The 21,062-nt window shown below is 46.9% G+C and overlaps 1 protein-coding gene across 1 annotated transcript in view; it reads left to right on the top strand.

The window, feature by feature from the left end:
- MSH2 (mutS homolog 2) overlaps nucleotides 1-21,062 on the top strand; it is a 1,146,446-nt gene that overhangs the window by 232,267 nt on the left and 893,117 nt on the right. Inside the window, exon 6 of the mRNA XM_069608417.1 lies at nucleotides 10,863-10,996. Within this exon, the coding sequence (XP_069464518.1) occupies nucleotides 10,863-10,996 (134 nt within the window). The remainder of the gene's footprint in view (nucleotides 1-10,862; nucleotides 10,997-21,062) is intronic.

The following is a 21,062-nucleotide window of genomic DNA, read 5'->3' as shown; positions in this document are numbered from 1 at the left end:
TGGCAAGGGAAAGGCCATAGCTCATGGATCCTGACCCTGGGGGTGGAGAAGCAAGGGAGGATCACCGGGGTGGAGAGTCCTTGGGGATTGGGGTACACCCAGGCGAGACAGGATATCCCCCTTTCCCTATTGAAGACAAACCTAACCCTTCCCCCACCTTTATGGGTCATTGTAAGCCAGCTCCCCTCATTTCCCTCATGTAACACTTGACTGTACTAGGAAGAGTCACCTAGGAGTGATGAACCCTATACCATTTCACCACTTTAGTACTGGGACGTTGAAGATGCCTGTAAAGTCTTGTGAAGGTCTGGCATGTTCCCTTAATCAGGCAAGCGTAATTTAAGCACACCTGCAACCTGCTAAAGGGTTGCAGGTGTATACAATGACAGAGAAATAGCACCATAGAGAGGATCAGCAAGGAGGTATTTGGGAGCAGCAGGGAACCTTGTTGGAGGAGAGGCGAGCTGTTGGAGGGAACTGCTGGGGGTCGATCGCTATGTGCAGCATGCCGAGGCACTGGGGAATGCAGACAGAGAGAGGTGGTCTCGGAGTGTGGCGTGGTAGCTGGGGCTCTGGAGCGGACTGAAGGAGCCGTGTGGAGAGGCTGTCCCCTTCATCAGAAGTGCGCATTCCACAAGGAGCCGACACAGGAGTGTTTGAGGGGCGGGAGTTTGACCCCTGACAGCTGAAGTAGATGTTTATGTGCTGCTGGGAGAGCTATTGAAGAGACCAGTGAGTTTCTGTCCGATGAGAAACCCAGTGTGCGAATGATTAACATTCCCATTGCTACAGAATACTTTGTATCGGAGTGGCGCTTGTCTCAGAAGAGAGCTTTTTCGAAGGTCTCCTGTTGAAGATCATTTTGATTGTTGAATGTTGAAGCGCAAGGAGTACTTTGTATCAGAGTGGTCGGTGTCTTAAGGAGAACATTTTCGAAAGTCTGCGAGTGCTGAGCATTTCAATTAAAGTAAAATGAGCGAATATTGAACATGGCGCTGAATGAAAACTGATCCTTAAACCAAACCAAACCAAACCAATGCCTATTGAATACCGGACTGAATAGAAACTTAACAATTAAGCAAAGAAGTACTGCATGTTGAATTCCGAAGTGAATGGAACTTTAAACATTATGCAAACCCATTACACGTTGAACTCTGAATTGAATGGAACGTCTAATTTAAGATTGAATTAACAGAACTTTAAAAAAGGGACAAAAGAAAGGCGTAGTGAATATCAAATTAACTGAAAGCTTCAAACGCATAAATATACATTGGAGAGCTGAATTAAATGAAATCCTGAAATTCATCCTATTACATTAAGAAAGGAAATAGTTTTATGGGCCAAGAAAATTATGAAATCAGCCAAGAGGCCCACCTGTTTGTGAAGATGAAATGAATGAAAGTCTTGGGGAAAGTGAACCCTGAGACTTGAGCTACATTTGTCTTGGGGATGGAGCCTCAAGACCCTCTTTGTGTTTGAACTGTGTTGCTTGAAACTTGGGGAAGGGAGCCCAGAGGATTGTTTAAAAACTGTATAACCTTGAACATAAGAAAGTTAACTTTGAGACTCTTTCTGGAACTGGTTTACACTTGGTGAGGGCGAGGGGGACTGAAAGAAAGTTGCGAACTGGAAGCTCAATGTTTTATAACACCGTTTCTTTGGTTGCTGACATCCCTACACATTGTATAGGTTTAGTTGTGCTGGCAAATATAGGACACAGACCGACATTTAAGTTGAACTCTTTGACTCAGACTTTCCGTAGTTTCGCTCAGGTAGGGAAATCCCACCCTAGCATAGGGCATGTTAGGCCCTCAACCATCCTGACATTTAAGTTAATAAAGTTATTTTGTTTGACCTTTGAATCTGTTGTCTGTGTCTTATGCCTTCACAGTATTCAGTTCCTAGATCCCTCTGAAAGTAGGAGACAGATTTGTTCATCGTAGCAGATCCCCTCCTAACTTTTGCGACCTGTTTCATCCCTTGCTTTTTCCTGCTCTCTAAGAACTCTGAAATTTATGCACAAGTGTGCGCTTTTACACGTGCATTGGATTTAAAGCATAAGGCTCCAATTATATTAGGGCTGGACTTCTAATGGGTTGACATCTTTGAAGGCTGTTGGTGCTACCTAAAGTTATTCACCCTTTTCCTTTGCAGGTATTAGTGGATTTATTAATTTTCTGTGTGTGTTAGTGTGTTAGTGTGTTACTGTTAAATTGTAATTCTTGGTGTTTCACTGTGTGTGTGCTCTTTGGAGATCCCTGTCCACCCTCACTCCTCCTGAGATTTAGCCTTGACTGCACTCCAATCTACTGTGAATTGGTCTAGCTATCTTCCCAGAAGTGTTCCCCTGTTCATCTAACAAGTGTGGCCTCCTAAACAGCTGTCCACCAGGGAGTTCAGAAATCCATTCTAACAATATCCTTCTTGTGTTTAAATTGGAACGCTAGGTGCTGTGTGCATTCATCCTATCCAGCTTTTGTGTTCTTTTGGTCCTTGGCCACATACACCAAAGCAAAATCTTACAAGAAATGGCAGTAACTGCAGGCTGGGGACTAGGAATTGGCAAATGTTTACCACTCCTTTTGATGTTAGATGGGCACCACAGATGCCACACACTGTGATGCGGTCTGGCTACCTGGAGTATGTCATTCGGAGAGGGAGAGGATGCATCAGAGCCTCCTCTACAGCTAGTCCCTCTTTTAACCTGCTCCCAAGAGTAGATATTTGGGAAATGCTCCAACACAACAAGGACAGTTATTAAAGAGGGAAAATGAGACCTTTTTTCCATCCGCTATGCAAACGTCATCAGTGTGACTTTTTATGCCTACTGTTTCCTTGGTGAAGATGCCTGTTATGGGGCTGTTACGCTACTGTGGCATGTGCTCTGCTTTTGATCTCAGCACTTCTTCCAGTGCTGACTCCAGCTTAGAGCGTATATTTAATGGGCCTCCAAGTAGCTGCAGACCGGTACTGCACCTTGGCAGAGACCTATATAGTGATGTGAAACCAGCATGACACTTCTGCCTGAATTCAAAATGTCGGACACACGATTTTAAACCGTTGGCTGCAGTCACATCAACAGCAACTTAGTAAAACTACTCGCAAGGAGACAAAGATAATCTCAGGCTGGGAATTGGTAAAAGCAGGGGACATAAATCTAGAAAGGAATGATGGGGAAAAAGAGACTATCCAATCCTATTCTAGGAATAGGAGGCGGGCAGGGAACAACCAATCAACACCCTTTTTATGTATTTAAATGAATCAAGGATCCAGACCTTTGAGAATCAATCACTGAAGAGCAGGAGCAAGTACACCGATAATGAGAATTGCTGACCTACCGGACCAGAATCTGTGGTTTTAATGAAGCCCAGGAAATATAACAAGAACCTTTACAACAGGCACAGGTTTGTGAATGTTGTCTGAAAGAGTGAGAATGTCACAGCCTGGCTTTAAACTGTGGATTATGGGAGAATTACTTGGTTAGTTGGTGTGCAGTAAAAGGTTTTAATCATGGCCCCCATAATTTGAGTAATAGTATCCAGGTCCAAGGTTTAAGTGGGGGTTCAAGGGAATACTTGCTGGTAGGAGATTGCCAAGTAGTAAGCAAGGCGCTCACGCTGTAGGATTGAAATTGCCAAGCAGTAGCTCTAGGATCAAGATGGTCAAGAAGCAAGCAGAGCACTATAGCCCTAACACTGCATGTTAGATGAGGTAACTTTGTAAGATTGCTATTCCCCTAGGAAGGCCCTTGACACTTTGAGTAGACTCCTCATTCTAACTTCAGCATAGTGAATCTGATTATTTATAGGTGGTTTTCTCTGGGCCCTACAGGCATTATTCCAACCAATCCTAGCCCCCCCCCCTCCCACCCCAAAGGGTGTTGGATTCATGACTAATTTGTTTGTTTGCTTCTTCGCCACACTAAGAAGAGGGTTCAACAATCTGATCGATGAGGTTTATCCCATGCTCATTCTGAAAGAACATAAGATTGATGAGCCAACCTAAATTCCCTCTAAAACAGCCTTTTGTATATTGCGAAAGGAGGAAAGATGCGAAGGCGACCACTAGCTGGATTTTCCTGGCCACATTAGATTATTCCAGCTCTATTCTTTAACCTAATATGGGATCTCAGAATGCCTCCAAAGTCTGTAATCAGTCTACCCCATAACCCCAAGCCCTGGGGTTTCTGTTTTTCAGAGTGATATCCTTTGAGTGGGGGAACCCCATCCTTGAAGGGAGTTACAAGGGCCCATGGTCAGTAGTGGGTTACATGCTGAGTATGAGTGAAAGAACACTGGAACTTCCCACAGCCCATCCAGCCATGTCTTCCTCCAGCAACCTAGCAGATATTAGCCGGTCCCCTGGCTTAAAGGTGCCCTGCCCCCACCACTCCCCTCCTGTCTTTCGTTACCTCCTTAGGGCAAAGCCATGTGACTTTGTGAAAATAAATACAGTAAACCACTCCTTGGTCCTGAAGGGATGTTTTTCTTTTCCCCCATTACTTTAAAAAGAATTAAGGGGATGTCCTTAATGTGGGTCTTCAACAGACCTGTTGCTTCTCTACTAGCAGGAAAACTCCAGGATGCATACCAAATCAAATTCTGGACACTAGTGGAAATGCCCCATATGATGGTATCAATAATCCTTTCATAGAATGGGATATGACCCTGAATACGATTGGCAAAAGCTATGAATGTAGTTAAAGATCACTGAAGCGCTGTGTCGGATGTCCTGCCAGATGAACGCTTTCATTAAAAAGCGTTCGAGAACTAGCTTCTGGGGGAGGTAAAGATTACTCTGCACTTAGAGCAATTTTAAATATGGTGTGGGGGCAAACTTTGTTCGGCTGCGCTTAGGAGGAACAGTACTGGTCAGACTGCTGCTAGGGTAGGTGTGTTTAGGCTTTCCCACAGCCCAAAGACATGAAAGTGATCATTACTACACCACATCCCATATCCATGTCTCTTATTATGAACTCATTGGTTCTGAACTATCATTGGATAATGATCAGCGTTAGCAGTCCAGATAATTAAGTTGTCTTTCCCATCAATAAGGTTATGTCACTCTTGACATTGATATAAACAATTTTTTCAATATTCCAAAACCATGTGTGAGTTGAGAAATTACAAGTGCCCTTTGTCGAGCCTGTTCAAAGATGCAGAAGTTCAATTCAAAGTCATGAAGGGGCAAAAGCAGAACTGCACCTCCTGTGTCGGTTCAAAGGGCTTTGAATGTGGCGGTTTGAAGCTTTGTGAACAGGATTCCAACTGCTCTTGGACTTTCTGGTTGTTGTGAGTCCTAAACCAGCGGTTCCAAGGGCAAGGCAAGTCCTTCGTTCTTTGCACTTCCAGTCCAGGGAGGTTGGCTGGCACCTGCAGGAATTCCTTAACCTTCAATGAGGAGCTTGGTTCCAGTGCAGCTGGTAGTGACAGACCTTGGTCCACAGCAGTTTACCACTTTTTCCCAGTGGATGGTTGGGGGACAGAGCTCTTCTCTATGCTGGATGCCTTCTTCCTTGTCAATGGACTTTAGATTGGCCTGCACTTCTAGCAGAGGTCCAGTGAATTAGTCTTGTCGTCTTGAAAGTCCAGAGACAAAGCCCAGAGACGAATCAAAGGAGGAGTGTTAGACCCCTTCCTTACAAAGGAAAATTGCCACTGTCTATTTGACAAAAGCAAGCCTGCTGTATGGGCATAACTCAATGTTGCTGTAATATGTGACCCTTGCTTTATTCCATAATTAATGCATCATACCAAAGTGCCTTGTCCTGAAGGAAATGTTGGAGACGGGAAGGGCAAGAACACCAACCGAAAAGCAAGATGGTCTAACCCTTTCTTGGGGGGGTAATCCTTTCCCTCCCCTGCTACTTGACCTCCGCCCCTTTTCCACGTCCGCTGATTTCACAGGTCCTCTATAGGGCAGCACCCTGGTTTGAGGCTAGCCTTTGTTACGCAAGTGCCCCTTTGACGCTGAGTTGGGAGTGTAGGCATTGCCCTTCTACCCGGGAATTCAACGGAAGACTGGGAGCAGTAGAACGAGCCAGGGTAGCAATGAATATACATTGCCTTGATATCACTGACCTTTGCTTATGGAGTTAACACTTGTATGATATCAACTTGGGGTGGCTTTAATAATTGTGTTCAGTCACCATACCATAAACGGGTATGACTTAAAGATTACTCTGTCACCAAAAGGATAAAGCAACAATTATGATTTTTTAGATGGTTAATCAGCTCTACGTTGAGCGCTCACTGTTGCAATCTGTGTGTGATCTGTAGGTAGCAGCAAATCCATCTCCGCCTTTCATCCTTCCGAGGTCGATAAATGAGTACCAACTTCAGATGGGTGATAGTGTATGTAACTGTGTTCTATTTAAAGTGCTTTGGTGAAAGCTCTATATAAATAACACATAATATTTGAGTGCAGAAGTAATAATGCTGCCTCTGACTGCAGTGACACTGGGTGCCAGTAGCTGTTAGGAACGCGCATGCGATCTTTGAACCTGCCCCGTTCCCCGTGCCACTGGAGAGCAATCAATGTCTAACCCATTCCAGAATTTGCTGTAAAGATGGCCATGCTTAAAACATCTCGGCCCACAACCTGAATATTTCCTTTTATAATTGCTTACAGGAATGGCCCCCAGGAGTATCCAAGATCTCTTCCCTGGCCCCAAGATCTTTCTGCTGTGTCTAAAGATCACTCTGTTGGAATAAACAGTGAAGACTTAGAGTTGAAACCTGGTCTTCCGGCTAGTAGAGTGGCCAGAAAGGGAAAAACAGGAAAGTAACAGGGAACTGAAAGAAAGAGGGGAATTGGGATGGGGAGTAGGGGATGAATGAGGCTATGTGGGACATCACTCCATTTGAGTTGGGGGGGGGGGAAAGGAATCTGTGGACCAAGGATTGCCCACCTTCCATTTGATGTGCTGTCTGGAGGAGGAGATAGGTGTAGGGAGGTGTTATGATTCCTCAAAGCCTCTCCCCCGCTTCGTCATCCTGCTCCAAAAAGTAGGAATAATGCAGAACCTCCAACTGGTAACAGTTTACCTTATAAGGAGACCTGTTTGAGAACAGCTGCTTTTACGCAAGGCTTCCACGTTCCTGATTAAGAGTACAGTAATTCCTACTGCACTAAGCCTTTGCTTCGAGGCTAATACTTACTGGGTTCCCAAGCATCTGCAAACTGGTTTGACATGCTGGCAGAGGCACGGCCATGCATCAAGATGGCAGACACCCCATTTAAGCCCTCTGCTATCACTAGCAATAAAGTTTAATTATTCATAGGGAGCCAAGGCCCATAGCCATGCTAGGAGTAACCACCTGAGCAAGGTGTGTAGCTCTACAAAAGAGAAGGTGACCACAAAGTTAAGATTGGGGTGGGGTATATTTCACAAATTGGGGCCAAAACGCAGAATGCAGATATTCCCTTTAGTGTACAGTGGAGCGACAAGACTATCAGCAATTTGAGGGTTGCAATGCTAAGAGAATGGACTGGAAAATATGAGAGTATTGTCTCCATGAAGTAAAGGACTTAATTCATTCTACATGCAATACATGATAGTGTTTGAAGCCTTACTCCTCAATGAAGAGAAAATTTAGACAAGAATGTGATGTTTTCGAACAACATTTGTTACGTTATTTATCTCTATTGTTTTATATCTCTGTAAAGTGCTCCATTGCTTCTCGAAGCGGTGTAAGTGTGCAATAAATATCAAAACAACTTATGCCAGTGATCCGTTTTTCCACCACATTTTGAACCAATTGCAAATGCTTCCAGATTGAGGTTGTTTTTCCAAGTACCAAGGTGTTCTTATAAGGAAGGCTGAAGGAAATGGTAGTCAAGTTAACAAGTGTGCACAGGTCAGCTAAGAAGCAAATTATCAGTTTCAGAACTTTAAGATGTTGCAGGATCGAGCAGCCCACCGGGGCATGTAACTCCAGGCTTCGAGCGCTGCAAACATCGGTTTTTAAGGACATTGCTCATTAATATTCATGAGATTTTTAAATGCATAAAAATGTATCACATGGATAACTTTGTACTCCAGACCCTTTAGACTGAAGCACTCCTCCCTTACCTGATGATAATAAACAGCTCCCTAACTCAAGGCACCTTCCCCTCAACCCTCAAGACTAGAAAAATCATCCCGCTTCTTAAGAAACCAACACTGGACTCAGACGTCCTTCGCAACTACCACCCCATCCACCCAGCTTCCCTTCCTTGGGAAGATCTTTGAGAAATTAGTAGCCACACAAATCCTCTAGCACATTGAAACGAATAACCTTCAGTCTTACCAATCTGCTTCGGACCTAGATGCAGCACAGAAACGGTTACCATCAAAGTGTTGATGATGCCCTTATCATCCTTGATGATGGGCCATCCTAGCCTCCTAGTTCTCCTTGACCTCTCGGCAGTCACTGACAATCTACTTCGCCATACTCCTAAAAGATATTGGTAAAGACTAGGGCTGAGTAATATGGACCAAAAGTTGTATCTCAATATATTTGGGCTGAATGGTGCTATACGATATATATCTCGCTATTTTTTTTGTGGGTTAAATGCTCAGTTGTAAACTGCCAACTACATGCGAGATGTCGCAAACACCTTTTATTTAGTAGACCTTGGTCAAAATAAAGTGCAAATGCAGGGTTCCTCTTCCTGTTTGAGAATACATACAGCTGTATAAATATCAAAATGTAAATAAAATTTGGTAGTATATGTAATAATCTATATCTATGTGTATATCTTTAACGATATTGTCTCATCCGATTTCGATTTTTAAAATATATTGCCAAGTCCTAGTAAAGACTATGGTCTTTCCTGCTGAACAGTGACTACTTAAGGGCTTGTTTTATTTTCTCCTACCTTGCGGTGGTCTTCCACTAGGCTCAGAAAAGTGACCTTGGTCATGTGACTAGACTGTCTTCTCCTCCTCAAGCCCACCAGCCAACCACTCTTCTATCCAGCCTTCTCTAGGCGCCCTCTTTGCTGGCTTTTGCCCGTTAGTTTCTAGAACTAAGAGTTTGGTGGTAGGCAGGTAAGCTTACTTCCAAGTTGGAGGTAAAAATTGTCCTTCCTACTGCCAAATATTGTCAGAATTACCATCTGCAGTTCTTCTCCGAAATCCTTATGGAGTCCTGTGAACTTCAAAAATGGGGATTTACACCGCCCTACCACCACTTGTAATCCTGCACTAAATCTCTGGGACCAAGTGGTTGGAGCAATTCACTTTAGCTGTATTCCTTCAGTAAATTCACTGGAATACCACCCAGCTCTTAAAATGAGGCAATGTGTAGTCTTATGCGGGTACCTTCCAGATAGTGGAGAAATAGTACCCTCCTCGTATTACTATGTTATAGGCCCAATGCTATGTGAACAAGCCATTATAGATGCACTGTAATAAAGGATTTGAAGGTATGTTGCAATACATGTGTATGTATCGAAAGCATGGTATTAACAGTTTAGTATATAGAGCCTAAAAGTCTTAATGTATGCAGCATTCTACATGTACACAGTGCCTAGAAATGTTGATATGTAAGCACTGGATTTTCTGGTTATGCCACTCCGGTTGTGAGAATGCATGACTATCACAGGCTGTAGTGCTTAGCTGTTTCAATCATCTTTTGCTAGGAGCTGCATTGCTAGTCATTTTGTTTATGCTTTCTTGGGTGTTTATCAAAAACAAAAAATACTGCAAATGTGTGTTTTACAATCGGTTTTCCGTGGAGCAAAATGCCACCAGACTTTGAGACACATCTCGAAAATGTTGCCGTAGATTTTGGCACACACTTATCTCTTACCTGTTGTTTTTGTTGTTGTTATTATTGGGGTATTTCAGTGTGGTCCATTCCATCAAAAAGATTTGTTTGTAAACATCCACAAAATGTAACTATAATTCAGACCTCTGCAGTTGGTCCGAAGCAATGCACTCCTAACCTGAGTGCAGATTCGGCATGGTTACATGACACGTGGCCACACCTAAACCCACATTTGCTAAACTTTTTTATTGTGAAACTTAAGGAAAACGTGTTTCTTTCTTTTGCATTGTGATTTTCATAGCTTAAATAAACACAACGGTAAGCATAAAATGTACTCTAAATAAAAGCAGCCACAATATGCACATACAATATGCTCTGAATGTTCGAAAGTACAGACTATTTGATTGGAAACACAACCCAATACGTTTATACAATAACATGATGTTCTTAAGCCTGGAGAATATGCGAAGAACATGCACACATATACAATGTCAAATCGGTGAACGAAAACCTTTTGTACAGTTAAGGTTGCAACCCATAAGGAGGTGAACTCTACAATGTTGGGAATGCCCACGTTTAGGGACAGTCCAAAATCTTAAGAACAGCGACGTCTACAAACGCTGTTCATGGCGGTGTTGAAGTATACTCGGCCCAAATCAACTGTTTCCAGAATACAAATCCAGTCCAATTTTAAATTACACTTTACTTCACACTAGAACTGCTTTACAACATTTGTGTTCGGTATCCAGTAGCTTTCAACCATGCTATACTTTTGAGTTTATGTGCGGTAGTAGTGCAGCGAGTTGAGGCTTCATTTTAGTATGAAGGACTTTGTGTGCATCAGGGAAATGGTTGATTTGAAGGTGTGCCAGTACTTAGGAGTATGGCATTCCCAACGTTTGTGGACTTCACGTTTTTATAGATTGTTGCCAGTCCTTTTGAAAAAAAATGTTCTTACTTTAATATTTCGATTTACCGAATGGCGAATTTAATCTATTTGTTTGGTAGTGAAACGTCAATTTTGTCAGATTGTGGAATGTTTACCTTTTTGTGGTGTATTTTTAACATCCTAGGAACCATTAATGATCTGTCTTTTTAATGTTTAAGGGTTCTGTTGAAGATACCAGTGGCACGCAGTCTTTAGCTGGACTGCTAAATAAGTGCAAAACACCTCAAGGGCAGAGGTTGCTGAACCAGTGGATTAAACAGCCTCTAATGGACAAGAATAAAATTGAAGAAAGGTAAATAGTTCTAAAAATTGGCTTTCCTGGTGACGATGTCCTAAATTAAGGTTTGCTTTTCCTGGTATTAATGGTTTGTGTTCATTGAAGTGGTATCACTTGAAAATGGAGACCATATTAAATCATGTGCTGAATTGACGTTTCAGTCTGTGAACTAATATTTCATAGGAAGTTATTATGCGCATGTAATCACAGCCACATCACAGCCTCTGTTTAGCTAATAACCGCGGGGCCCTCAATGGTCCATGATTTTTGGTCAATTGTAGATCATGTCAATCCTAGCAACATCCTGGAGCTCAAGGTGATTTTCCTGACTGTTTGGACTTTTCTTCTACATGTTAGGAACTGCACTGTGGGGGTATCCAATGAAAACATGGCCCTACAACTTATTAGATCAGGTTACAGAACGAGGACCCACCCTGATGTTGAAGTTGTGGGATTGGGCTCTCCAAGACAAAGTTAAAGATGGGTACGGATGCATATTCGCCTGTCTCTCAAATTAACATGCAGGTCCTATAGGAGATGTTTTGGTGCTATCCTACTCCTGTACCTCAAAGGAGAGAATTTACTAGGGATGTGACTTTTTACCAGAAGCAGTATGTCGCATATGTTTTCCCCTCTACTCAACAGTGATTTAAATAAATGTAAGTACATGCTCCACTGCTTCTAGATTCCAGCAGTCCTTTACTGGCCCAACATGTTGTGATTCTCTTTCCTGCTTAACAAGTTGAGATGCCCTCCTCTATGCCATCATCTTAGGGTGGCTATGCTGTTTCATTGAGCAGGCCTGATATTCCACACCTCCCAATAATCAGAGTTGGCCTGTGCAGGACTTAATGTGGTTATTTGGGCTCAACACAGGACAAGATCAACTTCTTCAAAGCAGTGAGGATAGATTCCACTGACAAGCAATACAAAAGTAAAGGGACTATTTATTATTTTTTTTTGCCATTTGTCGTTGAATATGGGGAGCAACCTCATGGATGTCGGCCACAATCGCATCCTTTCCTTCAACTCTAGCCTTGCCAGATAAAGCAGTCTGGGCTCCTGCTGGTTTTACCTTTCTGCCATAGCAGTCTATAGGAATTTGGATTTTGAATGTTTCTTTAGGAAACTTCATGAGCAAGAGACACTTTGATGGGTGTCTCGCTATGTCTTCTGGTAGAAGCCTTCACTTGCTGTGTTGGACTTGGCTGTTTTTGGGGCCTTTAACTTTCTGTTGATAAGCATTGGTTAATTTGGAAAAATAGCCCTTTTTGTGGGTAATGGGGTCCATTTTGGCTTGACAGATCTGTGAACTGCATGCTTGCTCAACTGAGTACCTTTCAACTGTAATTCCACAAGGATTTGTTTTTTTTCTGTGGACCCACCCTTAATTTATCCCTAAAGTTATGAGATTGTGATCAATCAAGCCATTCCCAGTATTTGTTCTCCCCTAACTGTGCTTTGGATGCAGAAAGGTCATGTACATCCTGGATGCACACAATAAGGGGCTACTATTCTCGGATCACCTTTTTTTTTCTTTTCTTTTTTTCATTTTTTTTTTCATCAGCATAATCAATAACAAGAGAAAAGAAACACAGAAATGAACACAATTCATAAGCAACAACCCACTAAACAAATCCCGCTCCCCCCCCATATCGCCAATGGATTCCCCCACTCAACCCTAACCCCCGCCACAGATTATCCATAAATGTCCAAAAGCTTAAGCCTCTGAGGGCACCATTGCTCCCTGAAGTCCCCTTTGAGGTATGCCAGAGTCTCTCCCCAATCTAGCGGGAAGTTTTCCAGTCTGTTATTTACTGCATACGATGCCCATTCCAATCGAAACTATGTCCCACATTTTCCTCAACCAGTCTTGCTCCGTCGGGATCGTAGGGCTCTTCCACTTCTGAGCGATGAGGGTCATCGCGGCCAACATGAAGATAACTTTTGCCTTGGTTCTACCCTTCCCTTCTTTCTCGCCCCCCCCACACCCCTTTTCCCTAGGAGAATCTCCCGCGGGTCTTGATTGGCCCCCTCCCCCAGTGTCTGGGGTAGGGCCTGTCCTACCCCGCTCCAGAAAGGCCTGACGACGGGACAGTCCCACCATATGTGGGCCACTGAACCCCTTTCCCCACATCCCCTCCAACATTTCGCCACGGACTCTGGGTACATTGCGTGCTAGCGAGCCGGAGTATAGTGCCAGCCATACAAATATTTATACCACGCCTCTTGCAGTTGGGTCCCCCTCGCCACCCTTGGGATCAACTTCCAGAGCCTCACCCAGTCCCCCTGTGCCATGCCGAGCCCTGGATGTTGCTAGCTCCTCATATACGCCCAAGTAGTTATTGGGCCTGCCTGCTCTAGTTGTCTATACAGATCCGAGATCAACCCTCATGAGTGGTAAGAAATCGCTCAAATTGCGTGAGGCCCCGTGTCGCAGCCTTCCTTATTTCCCCAGACATTACCTAGTGCCTAATCTAGAAGTAACGATGCCTCTCCCGTTCTCTCACCCCAAATTCCTGCTTACATTCCTCGAACGTTTTCACCCTATCACCACTAAACATATCCCTCAGCATTCTGCAGCCCCCCTTCTCCCATTGTGCAAACGCCCCTTGCTCCAACCCCGGTGTGAAGTCCCCGTTATTAAAGATAGGGGTGAATGGGGACGGAAAGGTCGTGATCCCCCGCTTCTCCACCGCCCTGTCCCAGTTATCTACCACTCCCTTCGTAATCTCACTTAAATATAAATGTGATGGCCTCAATCTTCGCGGGAGCCACAATACCTCCCCCAAATGATGCTGAACTACAGCCCTATCCATTTTTACCCAGTGTTTAAGATAGGTGTCCGAAAACCACTCTCTGATCACCCATAGTTGAGCAGCTTCATGATAACAGCCACTAACAGCCGCCTAGACAAGCGCGGCTTCTTTCCCTCCCAGACAAACTCTTTGACCACCTTATCTAGTCTCTTGAAAAAACTTTCCGGGACTGGAAGGAGAACAGCCTGGAATAGATACAATACTCGAGGAAGCACCAGCATTTTGAGGACTGCACCCCTCCCCAACCAGGACAATTGCAGAGCGCCCCATCTTCTTAAATCTTTCTTAATATCCGACAGCAGGGGCTCATAGTTAGCCTCACACCAACCCGCCAATGATGGTGTAATCCTAACTCCCAGGTAACGCAGCCCGGTAGGGCTCCATTTAAATGGGGAGGTCGCCTGTGTCTCTTCCGCCTCCTGTTTCCCTAGGGACAGATTTGTAAGCTCTGATTTTAAAAAAAATTGACCCGCAATCCCGATAGTTCGCCGAATCTGGTCAGGAGTTCTATACTCGCTCTAATGGAAACCTTGGGGTTTGTGAGGGTGAGCAACATGTCATCGGCGAAAGCCACCACTTTATGCTGCCTCCCCCCGAAAGGTATTCCCTGAATCTCCTCCGCCTCACGAATAGCCACAAGCAATGGCTCCAGATATATTGCGTAGAGTAAAGGAGAAAGGGGGCAGCCCTGCTTTGTCCCCCGCCCCAATCTGAACGGCTGGGACACCTCCCCATTGACTAGGATCCGCGAGGTGGGTTTCTTATAGTTAGCTGAGATCATTCGTATAAATCCCGTCCCCAGGCCCATCCTTTCCATCACCTGAAATAAGAACGACCACTCCACCCGGTCGAACGCTTTTTCGCCGTCGAATGCCAAAAGTACCACCGGAGTGGACGTCTTGCCCGATTTCTCCACCAGGTGAGCCACCCACCTGATATTGTCAGCAGTCTGCCTCCCCACGACAAAGCCTGACTGGTCCTGATCGACCAAGAAAGGTAGATGCCTTTCCAGGTGCTTCGCCAGGATCTTGGTGAAGATTTTTGCCTCCGTATTTATAAGGGCGATTGGTCGGTACGAGGTACATTCCTCTGGGTCCTTCACCACCTTGTGAATGAGAGAAATGTTTGCCTCCTCCATCGAGGGGGTGATATCGCCCTCCTCACCAAACGTATTAAACAGTTGCCTTAGGTGCGGTCCAGGAGGTGGGAGAAAGCCCTGTAGAAGGAGGCCGGGTAGCCATCAGGCCCAGGAGCCTTGCCGAGGGGAAGCGTCGCTATTATGGCCCTAACCTCATCCTCTGTAATTGGTCGGCCTAAATCTTCGCCTTCCTCTTTGGATAATCTCGGGAGGGGGAGGCCCTCCAGAAACTCTCTCTGTGGCTGGGTACGCGGGCTCTGTGAGGAGTACAGCGCCCCGTAGAATTCTACCAACCTCCCCTTTATCTCTTCAGCCTGGGTAAGCCTCTGTCCTCCCGCATCTTTAATTGCCGTTATAATCTTCTGCTCCCTTTGTCCCCTCAGGAGGCGAGCCAGGAGTGAGTCTGCCTTATTGGCCTTGCCGTAAAATTTTTGCCTGAGCATAGCCTCTTCCGCTTTTTTAGTGCGCAAGATCCCCAGCTGGCCCTCCGCCAACCTGTATTTCCTATGGGTCTTCCTAGTTGGGGTCTCCTGCACGCGCGCCCTGGCCGCTTCGACCTCATTTTCTAGCTGAGTTTCCAGGCTTCTCAGCAATCTACTTCTCTCCACTTTCATAGCAATGATTTCCCCCCTCAAGGTCGCTTTAAAGGCATCCCACCTCACACTCTGACTAGTGTCCCAACTGTTATTCCTCTCGAAGAAATCCCGGATTCTGTCCCCTAGCTCCTCTCGTAATACCTGATCCCTCAGGAGCCCCTCTGGGAACCTCCAAGTCCACACCCCTGGCCTACGCCTCCCGAGCCGCATGTTCAGTTGCACCACTTTGTGGTCCGCTATCCCTAAGGGGCCCACCTCCACATCCTCCACCTGCCCCACCAAACTAGCCGAGATCCAGATGTAATCAATGTGGGACTGTGTTTTATGGACATCTGACAGAAAAGTAAATCCCTCTTCCTCACCCCGTATTGCACCCCATGCATCGTGCAGCCCGGCCACCTCCCATTTCCCTCTCAGCTGAGGAGATGCAATGGCGCCACCCCGTTCCCTGTCATATCGGGACCTGTCCCACTTCCTGTCCCAGGCAAGGTTAAAATCTCCCATCACTATCACCTGTCCCCTAGCGAAATTCTCTAGGGTGCCCAAAGTATCCCGCAGGAATTGGTCTTGGCCCACATTGGGGGCATACACCGAGGCTATAGTATACTGGGATCCCAATATCTCCCCTCTCACCATGATGTATCTTCCATTTTTATCCCTGAGGATATCACGGGATCGAAAGTTAACTCCCTTCCCAAAAGCCAGGGCGACCCCCCCCTTTTTAGTAGGGCCCGGTGCAAACAATATCAATGGGAAGCCCCTCAGGCGCAAGCGACCTTGGTCTCGTTTTAATAAGTGCGTTGCCTGCAGCGCCAGCACGTCTGGCCTTTGGGACTTAGTAAACAGCTCCAGCTTAGTACGCTTGAGGGGGGAGTTCAGTCGTCTCACGTTATGCGTCAACCACTTGAAAGCTGTGTAAAGGAACAGCTTGCCAGCCATACCTCCATGTTAACCTTACCGCGCCTCCCCTCCACCTCCTGGGAGAGATACCGAACTCCTCCCCTGATCCCCGCCCCCTTCCTTTCTATTCCGCTCCATCTAGGGCTCTGTTCCTCTCCATTGGCGACACCCCATCCCTCCCCCCCCTCCCGCCACCCTGAAACCCCAACTGTGGGAATTACCCCCTGCCCGCACCCCCCCTACCCCTCAGTTTGTCCCACCCTCCCTCTCCACCCCCCAATCCTCCAAGCCGGAGCAAAAGCCCCTTCTGCTCCTCCCCCTTCCCCCTACCGGGCCACATTGCCCTTACTGATCCCAAGATGTTGCTTCCCCTTCCCCAAACTCCTCTACCAACCTTTAGGGTCCACCACGCCTTGCATATCAAAACCCCAACTCAGGTACTCTCCTTGCTGCCATTACCTCCCTCCGCCCCACTCCCTCCCCCTTCCCTCAGGGAGCCGCTGTTCCCTCTCGTGTCCTTCCTCTTCTTATCTCCCACTGTGGACCATTCCCACGGCCTCTGCCTTGGCCTGTCGTCTCCGGCTCGCCGAGCACTACTCGAGGGATCCTCCTCGAGGTCGATCCGCAGCAGAGCAGACCCCTCCTGGACAGACGTTATCCGTTTCTGCGAGCCTTCCCAATCAAAGACGAGGCTGAATGGAAATGTCCACTTATAGCTAACGCCGCGTCCCTTCAACACCTTCAATATCGGCGCCATCAGTCTCCTCTTTACTAGGGTGATGTTTGCCAGATCTTGAAATGGAGCTCTCTGCTGCTCTTTATACACTATTGGTTTCTGTTTCCGCGCAGCCTGGAAAACAGCCTCCTTTTGCGCGTATCTAGCAAAAGCAGCTAGCACATCTCTCGGTCTCGAGGTGGGCCCCTTGGCGCGCCTTCCGACCCTATGGACTCGATCTAATTCGATGGCATCTGGGTCCTCTTCCTAAAATGTTCGCGAAGATAGCCTGAACCTCCCGTTTCAAGTCCCTGTCCGAGACTGACTCCGGTAATTGCTTCACCCTAATATTGATTCTTCGCAACCTGTTTTCGAGATCCTCCATTTGGATCTCAAGATTCTGGGTCGCAACATCAAGGCGCTGTATAGCCTCACTATTGGCTGTGGTGTCATTGTCTATTTCCTGGAGACCCCTTTCCAGGAGGTCAGTCCTCTCCCCCAGTTGCCGTAAGTCCCGCTTGATCTCCCCGAGTGCCTCATTGAGATCTGCCCTCCAACTGAAACTGATCTTGGAATGTCTTAGCCAAATTGGCATGAAGCATTTGAATCTCGCTCAGTACATCCTGTCTAGCTGCCGGGGACAGCTCCTGCTGTGCCCCCACCACCGCTCTCCCCCCTTCCGAGTCCTCAGCGCCTCCATCCGAGCCCTCACCCATGTTCTGCACCGACCACAAGGAGCGAAGGGTGCCCTGTGACTCCCCTAGGCGCTGCAACACCTTCCCACTCTTCCCCCTGTGGCGTGTAGCCACTGTCCGGAGTGTGACCTGCCGCGTGTGGGGGTGGCTCCTCCTTGTGCTTGGTTTGCCCGCGTCTCTCCGGGGTAATCCCCCCCACCAGGCGTGTCCAGTCGCCACCAGGCCTCTGCACCTCAAAAGTATTTCAGAGGGATATCCACACCCGGAGGCCAGGAAACCACGGAAGGGGCCCAGCGCCAGTGATCTTCAATCTTCAGATGCTGGAAGCAGTAGGGATCGGTGATATAGCCCCAGATGGCACCCCTCCCGGGTGCAGGCACACACCAGGGATCACAACAAAATACTGCTCTCCCATGCAAAGACTATAGGGTCATGTACTGATACCGTCACTGAGGCATAGGGGGTGGCCTCAGCCCACTGGACTCCCTGGGGGAAGCTGAGCTCTCCCGGGCCACAATTACCGCCACTTCATGGGCCACCACATCAAAAAAAAAAAAGGAAGGGGGGCAGTCGGAGCAGCTTACGCCTCCCGCTCTGTTTCCTCTGCTGCTGGACGTCTAGGGGCCCGCCTGTCCCTGTGCCGCTGCAACCCCCGCTCACCGCCGGGGCTCCAGGCAGCCCCACTCCTTGGCCGCTGTTCGCCGGTGTCACGGGCTGCTCCCGCTCCTCCTCCTCTGACCTTCGGGGGGGGAGGAGCCCACCCTAGGCCGCAAGGCCACCGGCAATCAACTCTTGCGGCGGCGCCCCCTCCACCACCTCCCCTGGTGGGGCAGGTTTTCGGCCGCCGGGCCGCACCGAACCCGGCCCGCCGCCCGCAAGCCTCCACGGGGCGCCGCTCCCGTGCGGTCGCCTCCCGTTGGCTCCGCAGGCAAGCTCCTTCCACCGGGGGCCGGCCGGCCCCCCCCTCTCCAGCCCCGGCATCCCTCGGCAGCCGTCAGGCGGGCGCGCAGACTCTGCTCCTTCTCTGGGCCTCCAAACCGGCCCGGGGGCCGCCATGCTTCTGGGCTCTGCCTTTCCGAGCCCCGGCCTCTGAGCTCTGCACAATTCGCTCCCGTAGGCTTCGGGAGCCTTGCCCCTCCACACAGACGTTGCTCACTGTTAGCGGGGTGGTGGACCGCTCTGTGACCGCTCTGTGACTGCTCTGGGGTCGGGAGCCTCGGACAGCACGTCTACTCGCTACTGTCCGCCATCTTGGAATCCCTCAGATCACCTTTTTAATGTTATGTAGGCCCAGATGTAGTTGGACCGAATAAGAAGACTACCATTTTGAATTCGGCCGTTTCCTAAACAGTTAACATTGAAGTTAAGTAGTGGAATCCACTAAATTGTATCCGTACTTCTTGGTCGTGCAAAGACTCTGTGGCTTTCCAGAGGTATGCACCGTTTGATCCCATTTGAAACGGCCAACATGGGCATCTCTATATGCCTTCTGAAAACCTACATTTAAGTTTCAGTGCAATAGTAGATGCAAAGTTTAGACGGGCCGACCTAAACCTTTTTGGTTCAAGGTATTCCTTCGCCCATGTTCATGAATTCTTGGGTGCCGTCACAAGTGTAGTGATGAATGTGGATGGGACTTAGAATAAGTGCAAGATCTAAAGAATTGTATCTTGTATAGATTTACATGCTGTTTTGAATGTTCCCGAAGTTGAATTTAGAATCCAACTGCTAAAAAAGGTTTCCCCATAACACTACATCTACATCATTGTGTTTAAGCACTTTTCTAAGGCCAGTACGGCTTGTTTCATCGCAACTGCCACTAGCCCTGCTCACCTTCTAACTCTACCCCAATCACCTCACTCCACATCTTCTAAACATATGTTAGTGTAAGGAGAACCCCGTTTTACTCCCCTCCATGCCCCCGAAAGCTTTAGTCTGAGGTAGATAACCACTCGCCAAATAAACCTAATTTATTTAAGTGAAATCTGTTCTCCTTTGCTTTTCTGTTAGCCTTCTAGCGGGTGAGCTAGTTATCAAGGACGTCATAAAAAACAGGAGAGCATTTTTAAACCCAGACCCGAATGTGGGTAAATAAATGTATTCGACAAAGAGTTACACATAGACTTTTCTGTATCTAGATATCCCTGTCTGCAACATTTGTCAATTTCTGTCCCAGGGCCAGAAAGTTGAGGGCTGCGAGTCATTCGGATCATGAGAACACAAGGTCCAGCAAAAAAACAAAGGATGGAAAATAGGGTGGGCAAAAGAAGCAAAACAAACCATAAGCTCTTCTGTCCTCCCTAAAAGATCAGTGAGCATAGTGCCCTAAGCTCTGATAGCACAGCTGGTACCATGTCTGGTTTGCTGCCAGAATAGGAAATTGACAGTAGGGAGTCCACTACATCCATCATTGAATGTCTTCAGTGGTAGATTGCTGTTACATCTGCTTATTTGACACTGTCCATCTGGTTGACTTAATCAGTGTCAAGACTCGCTGTAATCGCATTCAGAGTCTCGGTTTTTGAGATCTGCACCTTCAGTACTGAACACTTAGCAATGTTGGCTGTGACTTTGAGAACTAGGATTTTAGTATCTTCACTCTTAAATTTAGTAGCTCCTCCATCGACGTCTAGCTCGATACAAACTGGTGTCCCTGATATCGCGGCAACAGTCCTCATTGTTGGCGGAAGTTCTTTGCTGACAGATTAAAAACCCAGCAGAGTGTGGAAAGAAGTGCATAAAGGAAATGTGGGGGCGGGGGGTTTGGAAGCCAGGCAAAGGGGGTGAAGGGGGAGAAAAGGGAGCTGGAAAAAAAGAGCTTGTTGAAAGGAGGGAAAAAGAGACAAAAGAAGCTAAAGGAAAAAGAAATGGCGATCAGACCAGTCACTCAGATTCCTTCATCTCATTCTTGGAAAATATTTTTACATTAATCATTGGATATTGTACTTGAGTTTGAGTGGGGAAGGCCTTGCCTTTACTCCCTCATATAGAACTAGCAGGGGAAATTGCACTGTTAAATCGGGGAGTATGAATCCTAAAACACAGGAACATAGACATTTTTAGAGATTGGCCAGCCTGAGGATATGATGGACTCCTGGTATGGCACTGAAGATTTGCCTTATATTTCAGATCTCGATTCGGCCCTGCAGGATGATCCCCACAATGATTGTTATGTTAAAACATACCAATCCCGAAGCCTTTTCAGTGAGGGCATCGCT

Source organism: Ambystoma mexicanum, chromosome 4q (genome assembly GCF_040938575.1).
Source record: "Ambystoma mexicanum isolate Mex_15411 chromosome 4q, UKY_AmexF1_1, whole genome shotgun sequence".
NCBI lineage: Eukaryota > Metazoa > Chordata > Amphibia > Caudata > Ambystomatidae > Ambystoma > Ambystoma mexicanum.
Note: the sequence above shows the minus strand (reverse complement) of the source record. Positions and strands in the feature narration are given on the sequence as shown.